The sequence below is a fragment of the Apis dorsata genome, unplaced genomic scaffold, assembly GCF_000469605.1.
Source record: "Apis dorsata unplaced genomic scaffold, Apis dorsata 1.3 scaffold_577, whole genome shotgun sequence".
NCBI lineage: Eukaryota > Metazoa > Arthropoda > Insecta > Hymenoptera > Apidae > Apis > Apis dorsata.
Genome location: NW_006263787.1, coordinates 357,177 through 368,044, shown reverse-complemented (window position 1 = coordinate 368,044; position 10,868 = coordinate 357,177). Strand labels below are relative to the sequence as shown.

The window sequence follows — 10,868 nt, the reverse complement described above, 5'->3', positions numbered from 1 at the left end:
AAAAAAAAAAAAAAAAAGAAACATGGCGCGCGAAGCGAGGGGGTTGTTCCATGGACTCCATGCGTCCACCCCATCCTTGCGCATCGATGTTTTCCATTTTCCAGCCGCGTGTGCGTGTGCGTGAGTGTGTGCGCGCGGTCGATCACGCATGTGGGCGTACGATAGGATAGAGGTACCGGACGCGGGTTATACGAATACCGCGCGAGCGAGCAAACGAACGGCTTGCAACGGTAAAACGTAACCGTTGTGCCCCCGACTGCGAGAGAGGCCGTGTCGTCGTGAGAGAGCGGGTTGGGGAGGGATCTCGATGATGTAAGAGAGGGAGGGAGGAGAGCGTGGATGATGGTGTGTGGCCAGGTAGAGGGGAAATGGACGATGTAACACTGCCACATAGCGGTACAGCATCCCCACCGTTCCGTAAAATCATCCTTCTCCGAGGTTCACGGACACTCGTAATTCGATGGCTATCCCCATCGAGGTTGGTACCCGGCCGATCATTTTCTTTTCCTTTCTTTCCACCTCTTCTTTCGCGTCTCGTCTCGTTCCTTTTGAATTTCTATGAAACACCGGGGACCGGTATTATCGAGCAATAGCCCCTAGAAACCGGTACTCGGTGCCGGTAATCTTATCTATTAAAGCAGTCAATACGTGGAGGGATCGTTTTGTTCTATTAGCGAGGGACGTAGCCGTCGTTGTCGTCGTCGTCGTCGTCGTCGTCCTGCTCTTTGATCGCGATGAATCACGCATTTTTCCCTGGAGACACTTGGACTCCAGCGTAGGAAGATCCTGTCCTGTGGAACGATTGTCTGCTTCGTGTGGATGGATCGGTTCCGCTTCCCTGTTCGAGTAACTTTTGGCTTTCCTACGCGATAATCTGGATAACTTATGACGATATTGGCAAGCTGTGAAATGTAGGTTATGGATTTCCCTTTTAACGTTACGTTGAATAAATTCAAATTCATGGATCGAAGAATGTTTCTTTTTCTTTTTTTTCTTTCCTTCTCGATTTTTTCTCCCTCGCAAAAAATAGTTAGGATAAAAATTGTTTAGGAAAAAGATGATTTGAAATAATACGTAGAGGTGCACGGTATCGTTTTCGTGTCAAAGGTGAGTGAAAATTGGAGAAATTGGTGGGAGAAATTTCGAACGATCGAAATGGGATGGATATATAAAGCGAACTATTTGCAACGATAGAGGAGAAATCGCGTCTGGGTGATGTTGCAACGTGTAATTTCGGGCATGGGCCGATATTATTGATGAGTTCGATTCTTCGAATCGATCAGGAATAATATTCGAACGGTGCGGGATACGAGACGAGGGGTGAGAGGGAAATTACGACGCCCACGGCAATCAACGGTACATTGCACTCCGCTGGTAATGCCCTCCGCTGCGTAAGTACGTATAACAATATACGTTAAATAACAGGTTTACGTATAAACAAGCAGAGTTCGGCAATCAAAGCGTGTACGCGGCAGCGCGTCGAAAATTCACTCGTGTAACCGATCGAACGGCCTAAGAAATATTTGATTGCCTGTCCAGTTATTCGCGTTATTTTCATGCCGCGAACTCGCTGAACACGTTAGCAAATTTACATTTTACGTGAACGTTGAATGAAACACGATTAAATCGTGTTGGTGATAAAAAATAAATTCATCGAGATATGTATATATATATATATTTATGTACATCTTGTTGAAATGAAATTTATTAAAGTCGACTGTAAAAATAATAAATCACAGATATCGATATTAATTTTCGAGATTAATCCGTATCTTTGAAATTTATTATTATTAATTTATTTTATTTTTCAATAAGTCAAAGTCAATATAAAAAAAAATTATGATCGTTTAATACCCGTCCGAGTAAATATTGATTGATGTTCAATTAAAACGATTTATTAAATAAATATAATTAAATAAACTAAATGCATTTCGATTCATATTTTTGAAATTTTAAATGTTCAGTAAATACATTAAAGATACGATATTTAAAATATATGCATGAATCTTGATTGACGTTTAAAATTAAATAATTTATCGAACGAAATGAATTAATATATAAATTTACTTTTAATTTTTTTAGATTATTCGATATATTAAAAATCGATGTATAATAATCGGAAAAATTACCTGCACTTCGATTTAATCAAATAAATATTATTAAACAAATATCGCGGTCGAATTCAGCTGTTTTTTTTTTAAGACTCGGATTAATTAGAGATCCTATACGCAAATAAATGATTACGGGAAATTTTTAACAAACGTTTCAATGAATCGGTGCAAATTAGTGTAACCAAGATGTATAACATCGTGATCCTATGTACAATTAATTGGTGTTTTCAGCCTTGTAATTATCGTGAGTTTCGATGCTCTGTTGGTTGCGTGTATACGATTATTATCCGTGATTATGAAAAATCGCTGAGATTAGAGTTATAACATTTTTAACATCTATTCGAGGAATCGAGTAAAATTAGGATAAAAATATTTATATGTTTATATCGAGTAAATAAATAATTAAATGATTAGAAATGGGAAAAGTTCATTGACAATTAAATTTTTATAATTAAAAGGGTATGTTATAAATATTTGAAAGATTTTGAAGAGCTTGGTGCCGTCAGTGGGCGGTAAATGGAATTTAAACACGAGTAAGCAAAGCGCGGTAATGCAGTGCGAGGAAAGTTTTTTAAGTAGATGTAAGATCTACCTGATCAGCCGCTGATAACGCAGAAATGCAAGTGGTGCATCGTTTGAAATTAAAACTATTCCTTACCAATTGAATTATATTAAAAACTGAAATAAAATATGAATTTTAAACAAATATCTGTCACAAAAATACATAAAATATATAAAATAAATAAAATAAAACATGATAGGTAAAATTTTGTTCGAGGAAGCAATATTGCGTATATTCAACAGTGATTTTTAAATATTTTTTCACTTTTTTTTTTATAAAAATTAAATTAAGAGAAAAATATTATTTAGGAAAATTCTTTACTTTGTGTTATAATGAAAATTTTATTTCTGATTTCATATACATTAATTTTTATATATCATTTATGAAAATTTCGAAAAAATCGCTCAACTTTGCCAATTAACTAAAATAATAATTTTTCTATTGAATTTGTGGAATTAAAAAGAACGATAAATCCATGATTTTAATCATCGCATTACAAACTATAAGAACTATAATTCCAAAAGAAATAAGAATCTCTGAGAATTAGAATAAGAGTAACTAAAAAAAAAAGAAAGGTACATGCTTAGAAAAAATTAATTAAAAATAAAAAATTAAATATTATACCTAATTGATACCTATTTTATATACATATTTATCTTTGCAAACTGATACATGATTCTGTATAACCTTATTTCTAAATGAGACTTCTTATCAATAAACATGTCCATTTACATGTATATTAAAAAAAAAAATTTTACATTATAAAAGATTTTACATCATATCAGATAATTATCTTCTAGGAATAATGCATTTCTCGAAAAACAAATAAGAAAGAAAAAAAACAAGAAAATTCGAGAAAATTTTGATTCTGAAAAAGTCATAGCGATTTTTTAAAATCGCAATCATTAAAATTGTTCCTTGTTTTGTCTTTTGTCTTTGGCTACGCTTGCGCTAAAGCAGCTAGTTACTTAGCGCGTCTCTATATAAAAGCGGCCACTTGTTGAGCGACTTGCATTCCACCGATTCTCCTCAACCGTGGGTATATCTATTTTTCGGGGCCCCATATACCATCTTTCGTGTCGTTTAAAAAGTGTTCTCGAAGACATTTGTCTGGAAAATTCGTCTTTTCAATCCGCTTTCAATCGCGCCGATTCTTGCTGCTCCCCTTCATCCTGTGCGACTCTGAAATTTCCCAACAGGTAAGAATCTCGTGCAAATTATTTTACAACGATAAAATTTCTATTTTCTTGGCAATTTTTTTCAATTTAAGAATAATTTTTACAATTATAATTAATCAAAGATTATAAAAGAATCTTCGAAGTAAAGATTACCTTTTCTTTTCCTTAAAATTTTAAAAGGAAATTTTGGAAATAATTATATAAAAGTAATTGCATATTACTTACAAAAACAATAAAAATTATATATTAGTCTGAAAGAATGATTCAAAAAACTTTTTTCTTTATTCTTTACTATTCGTGTCCTAATCGCATCGATTCAAAAACTTCATGGATCAAATAAAATTTTTTTAAAAATCATAAAAACTGTTCAGAGGAATACATCGGTTTACTGTATCGCCAATGATTTAGCCATCGCTGGGGCGAGAGAATCATGGTACGATTTTTATCTGCCTATGGAATCGCGAATCGGCATCAAATCGGCTCGTGTCGTGCATAAGCAGTCCGCATCGTTGATAAATCCTTCGGAATCGCGCACGAATACTGAAAGCTACGGGAAATTACAAAAGTCGGAAACGGAAACGGTGGAAGGACGAGCTTTTAATATCGTCGAGCGTCATTCTGGCTTAAGCTCGAGATCCTCGCGACGATGTCGATGTTCGATTTTCCATTTTACACCTTTACCGGACTCGGCGATCTTTTATTTTCGTCGTCTGTGTAATCACCGAGCGATAACGTGATCTTAGCGCTTTTTTAGCCATCATCTTTCTTTCGAAAGAATCTATCGTCGACAATACTTGAACGAGTAACATATCCCATAGACGCGATATTGATATCTATATGCCGTATGAGAAAGATGATTAAATAATATTTTTTAAAAAGTATTATTTAATTCATGTATTATTTAATTGATTAATTTGAACTTCTTAGATCAGTCGGCCAAGTCAGCCATCTTAAATTTTCAGTCTACTTCTTGGAAGATAGAAATAGTAGTGGATTTCCTCGTGAGCGAGATCTTCTGTTTCTCGAAACAGGATTAAGTAGTGACTGTCCATTTGACTTTAATACTGAAGAACACTGACTTAGAATGCACGTGTTATTTTATAGATAGATTTGTCATGCGTATGATTCTTTTTTTTTTTCATTTTTTTCTATTTCTTTTGATTCAATAGAATTCAATAGAATATTCGTAATTGATTCTTTATGGATTATAAAAATAAAAGAGGAAAAAAAAACAAACATAATATTATAATGTATAATATTTTGCGATACAGGAGAAATATAATGATAACGGTTAATTAATTATCAAAAATCCATGACAGAAAGAAAATGAATTTCTATATTTTTCAAATAGCACAGGTAATTCTAGCATTTACGATTCTGAGAAATATTAAATTTATTCAATTTAATGTCCAACACTAAGCACTAATAAGTCATCTCACGCAATAGGATTGAAAAAAAAAAAAATAATAATAAAAATTTCCGAGAATAGTAAGAAAGGTAATAGAAGAATATTATACGTAATGTATAAAATTAGTAATGGGTTAAAAAGAGAAAAAGTTGTCAAAAGTCAATTTTTTACAAAAATTTAATATTTTAAAATTATACTATTATTATATATTAAATTTAATATTTCATATTTTTTTATAAATTTAATATTTTTATAAATTTTTATAAATTTAATATTTCATATTTTTAATGTTTTAAAAAAATTTATTTTGCTAAATGATAAAATTTAAAAATTTCAAAATCCAAAATATTCACACTGTCAATAATTGCATGATCAAGTATATATAAAATTTGGAAATTCATTTAATTATTGTAAATATTCGTAGATTATTAAAATATAGATTTGAATTATAATTTTACATTATATTAGTAAATGTATTTTGTATTTTTTTTTATATTTTTAAATATATATTTGTTAATATATAAATAATTCAAGATTTATACAACAATTAACAAAAATTTTATTAAAAGTTTAAAAAAAATGATTAAAAATAATTAAAAATAGGTATTAGACTTGTTCCATATGAAAATTTAGATTGTTGCTAAAAAGATCATATAAATTTTAAATATTTTTTTCCTGTTTCGATTTTAATAAGTTACGAGGAATTTTAAAGATGTAAAATCATATATTTTTAATACCTGTGAACTTTATTTATTATTGTTAAAAAAAAAACAGTACAAGAGTCAATATTCTGTACAATATTGAATCTTTCATGTTCAAATTTATTATCAAGTGCCCTGAAAAACCTATGTTTTCCAATTTCTAAAAAATTTTGATTAAATTTGACTTTTGACTATTTTTCCCATTAAAAAAAAAATTTAAAAGATGCTGAATAAGGTATTTTCATTGCAAACTTTATTCATTATTATTATTATCTCTTATAAATAATAATATTAACTCTATCATAAAAATTGTGACTTTTTTTGAAAAAAAAGAAATACAAGTGCCATTTTCAGATCACAATAAATTCTCCACTATTGAATTTACCTTTATCTCAAACCTTTAGTGTCAAATTCGATTATATTATCAGCAATCTCAAAATCTACGATTCTCATAAAATTGCCGCACAAATTTTGACTTTTGGCCATTATTTCTCAGTTTCTAGCCCATTTGTGGGATGATCGAATTCAGAAAAACGTACAATCTATGTAGTTCTAGGCCGCGTGGAGCCTTGTGACACTAGCCTAATAAGCTCTGGGCCCATGTGACAAGCGATCGATGATGAATCCGTACAAATTATCTCCAAGTACCTGTCGTAGCATTAAAGTTCGACGCTAGGTCAACACGCATAAGCGTATCTGCTCGGCACCCCAACTCAAATCCGCTGCATCGTTACGGCTAAGCTTCCGCGAAACAAGTCGCGAGTTACCCGTTTCCGACATTCGATACGGTCATTAATTAATTAAACACATCGACACATGCGCCTGATACGGTGCCATCGAAATTTTGAAATTTGGCTTCTGTGAAGATCAATTGGTGAGCGAGAATCAATCGTCCAAAATGTGTGTGCAAAATTTCTCGTGTTGATTCGAAATTTATTTGGAAAGGGGAGAAGGATTTTTAGTAATCTTTTATCTCGTTCACTGTTGGTTTGTTTTTAAGTTAAGTTAATTGTTTTTAAGTTTTTAACTTAAATGAATGATCGTGACTGGATTATTGGTTTAATATAAAAGATCTTGCAATAAAAATTATGAAATCTTTTTAATTATGAAAAATAATTTCTTTTTGTTCAAATTTGTAATTTTAATTTTATGGTTTAAGCACAGATTTTGAGAATGAAACGTTAAAAATGCTTGGATCTCAATTGATCCAATCAAAAATGTGTTAATTTCACGAAAACGTGTATTATAGTGTTACAATTGATTTCGTTGCAGATAATATGAATCTAGAAGAATATCGCAAACATGGTAAGTAATAAACTTTATTTTTATTATAACGCATGCCAAATAATACGTAAATTTATTGAATCACTCATCAAAGAATTGATTGATGAATTCTTACTTATTGCATATTGCTGTGCATCTTTGCTTGCAACTATTTTTCGATTCTTAGAAACATTTGTACATTTTATAATCTCGTCATATATGTAAATACACGTGTGCGTGAAACGAGCAACTTATAGAGTGATGGAATAGATTCCTAAGCATTAAAACGATACCAATAAAAAGGGATCACCATAAGGGAGAGACTATGGGAAGTTTATGGATACGATACTGTTTCCAATACGGGCCAGATGCAGTCTTTACAATCTAAATCTCTGAATCCTAGGCAAAGGCATCCCTTTTTCCTTAAATCCAATTTTGTAAGAAAAATCGATCTCTATGTTCGTTTATTTCGTCTTTCAAAGGTCAATAAAATTGATGCTTATGGGAATCTTTATTGCAATTCGATTCTAAATTTGGAAGAAAATTTAATTTAAAATAAGGAAACAAGTGTATGGATTTTTTTTTTGGACGAATGATTGCACGTTTAAGATTAAATAAATAATTACGAATTTGTTGTACACTGAAATGTGATTTAGAAATTGTTAAATAACACGAATCGAATCTTATTGTGATGTGGTACGTCAATTTGGAGTGAAACAAAGATGTTATTCAGGAGGAAGAATTCGTCTGCACAAATATTTTCCCCAATATACTTAAGATAGACTCCTCTAAATAAAGAAAAGCAAAGATAATCGGTTTTTCCATCGGGCTTAATAATTGATCTTTCTTGAAGATAGTTTTCAAACTATTTAATCGCTTCGAAATGTAACAAAATTTTGAGTTTATAAAAAATTTGACATATTTTGAAAAAACACTTGATGATTTTAAAAATAATTTTTAAAAAATAGTTTCTCTAATTTTGCTAAAATGCTGTTTTTCATAATAAACATACAATTAATAGAAAACCATCTTAATAAAATATAATATTTTAAAATATAATAAAAAAGTATAATTTTGAAAATGAAATATTTTATTTGAAAAATATTAAAAATATTTGGATTTTGTCTTAAAGTGTTCTATTTATTATAATTTATTTTCCTTATTTTAAATATTTTTATTATTCTTGACTTTTTATTCAATTATCTCAGTTTAAAGATTCTTTAGCTTTGATGGACTGATTTTATGTCGTCAAAAAAGCACATCAACAGATGAAAATTTTGTAATTTTTTTATATACGAATAGCCGCAGAGAAAGAGAAGATAAAACAAAAATGTGTCAAATAACATAGTTTTATTAAATAAAATAGCATTATATATTTTAAATACCTTTTTAAATTATTGCTAAGATAAAAAAATTACGTCATTCAATTACATCATATAATAAGTTTCTCAAAATGATGCAAAAAAATCTACCTTCAATTTAAATAAATCTAACCTTCAATAATCATAAATCATAAATATCTTTGAAAATCATTATTTCTTAATTTTTTTCAACATCTAAACGATAAAAACTTTTAAATTTTCAAAAATGAATCGAAAAATATGTTATTACATATAGGATAATTTAAAACTTTAAATAAAATTAAAAGATGAAAGCATTCATGTCTTTTATATTAAATATTTAAGTTAAAATATTTTATTTTATGATTCAAATTATATTAAAATGAAAATATATTACTTTTAAAATCATCCATATTTAAAATATTATTTTATTTAAATATAAAGATATCTAAGATAATGTATAATATTTCAAATATTTATCTCACTAAATATTACGCAGTAATTTTTATTATTATAATTTTTATTATTTAATTTCTCTGTAGAAATATTATCTTAACGTTTGATAATAAAAACATAAATTATAAAATATTATTTTAACATTCAATAATAGGAGACAAAAATGATAGATAGAAGCTATACACGAACGAAACTTTGTTAAATCTAAAAATTAATCCTAATCGATTCCAATGTTAAAATAATATTTTATTTATTAAAATAAATTATTTAAAAAATAATTCAGATTATTCAGATTATTTTTTTTCTTATTTATTTGAAATAATTTTTTTTATTCATTATACAAATTTCCAACTATAAAAAATTATTTCAAAATAATTCATTTAAATGATAAAGTAATATAAACGAAATAAAATTATTTCTCGTGTATTATTCTCGTGTAAAGTATAAAAAAAATAACGAAATAAATGTGAAATGATCATTTTATTTGAAGTAAAATATGAAATCCGTAATTTTCTCCCACGATTTCGAATCGTCAGGAAAAGAAATGGTGGACTACATCGCCGATTATCTAGAGAACATTCGATCCCGCCGCGTTTATCCGGCGGTTTCGCCGGGTTACCTCAGAAACATTCTGCCATCTTCGGCACCTGTGAACGGCGAGTCCTGGGAGGACATATTCGCGGACATCGAAAGGTGCATCATGCCAGGAGTGACGCATTGGCAGAGTCCCCACATGCACGCCTATTTCCCGGCCCTGAATTCACCTGCAAGCCTGCTGGCCGACATGCTGGCCGACGCGATCAATTGTCTTGGATTTACTTGGGTAAGAACAACAATGCAAATATCACGCATCACGTGGAGGGAAATGGTTTAGTTTTGTTACGCTTTCTCTCGTGTCGATTTTAAATTGTGTCGTATATGTTATATTTATTGATCGACATTAAATTAGAAATATACTTTTCAATGAGGGTGGATTAAATAACTAACTGTAGTTGCAAAAGATGAAAGTTAAAATGAATTGTCACGATCTTGTCACGACGATGAAAATAATAGATCTACCGTTTTAAGATGTAGAAACTTCCCTACTCATCATGACCTAAGTTCGTGCTATTCAAATTTTGTCTAGTATCGTTAATACGAGCTTTCCATTGTTAACGTTTGGTGAAGGAAGTTTTAATTACATGTCTCTAAATTTGGATGATATGTACGAACATTATTATTAATTTCATTTAAAAAAAAGAAAAGGAACCACAATAAAAATGCTAATTATAATTTTTCAATTAATTTAAGAGACATTAAACAATTTTTTCACATTTTTTTTAATAACAAAGAAACGAAATACATAGGATTTAAACGTACACTTCAACATTCTATGAATTTTCCATTGCATGAAATCATGAATCTTTCGCATTCGTGTATTTTAAAAGGCTTCGAGCCCTGCGTGCACGGAGCTAGAGACAATCGTAATGAACTGGCTCGGTAAAATGATTGGGCTGCCAGAAGAATTCTTGCATCGTCCAGGAGGATCGGGAGGCGGTGGCGTGATACAAACAACCGCATCAGAAGCCACTCTCGTTTGCTTACTAGCAGCAAGGACTCGAGCCATTAGAGATGTGCAACAAAACGAGCCAGATCGTTTACCAGCTGAGATTAATTCGCGTCTTGTCGCGTATTGCTCCGACCAGGTACATGTTTTCTCTTTAAACGGCACGAACTTATTTTCCTAAGAGTATTCCAAGAATACATTTCTGAGATATTCAAATATAACTCATCCTTCCATCTCATGATCGTTACTTATTTATCTCTTTCGTTATTTAAGCATCGTTTTAATTTCTGGAACAGATTTATG

The 10,868-nt window shown here is 30.4% G+C and overlaps 1 protein-coding gene and 1 long non-coding RNA gene across 6 annotated transcripts in view; one reads left to right on the top strand and one right to left on the bottom strand.

Annotated features, from left to right (window-relative positions):
* LOC102674933 (histidine decarboxylase) overlaps nucleotides 1-10,868 on the top strand; it is a 115,982-nt gene that overhangs the window by 100,087 nt on the left and 5,027 nt on the right. For 2 of the 5 annotated variants that reach the window (XM_031513092.1, XM_006621055.2), the window contains exons 1-4: nucleotides 3,685-3,872; nucleotides 7,233-7,265; nucleotides 9,556-9,842; nucleotides 10,447-10,704. In XM_031513092.1, coding sequence (XP_031368952.1) covers nucleotides 7,238-7,265; nucleotides 9,556-9,842; nucleotides 10,447-10,704 — 573 coding nt within the window. In that variant the 5' untranslated portion in view covers nucleotides 3,685-3,872; nucleotides 7,233-7,237. Of the gene's footprint in view, nucleotides 1-3,684; nucleotides 3,873-6,438; nucleotides 6,835-7,232; nucleotides 7,266-9,555; nucleotides 9,843-10,446; nucleotides 10,705-10,868 lie in introns of those variants that run through there. The other 3 variants (XM_006621054.2, XM_031513093.1, XM_031513094.1) reach the window with 3 other exon arrangements.
* The window catches only part of LOC102675921, a 35,032-nt gene continuing 27,853 nt past the window's right edge, over nucleotides 3,690-10,868 (bottom strand). The window contains exon 4 of the long non-coding RNA XR_422544.2: nucleotides 3,690-3,701. This is a non-coding gene — a long non-coding RNA (uncharacterized LOC102675921). The remainder of the gene's footprint in view (nucleotides 3,702-10,868) is intronic.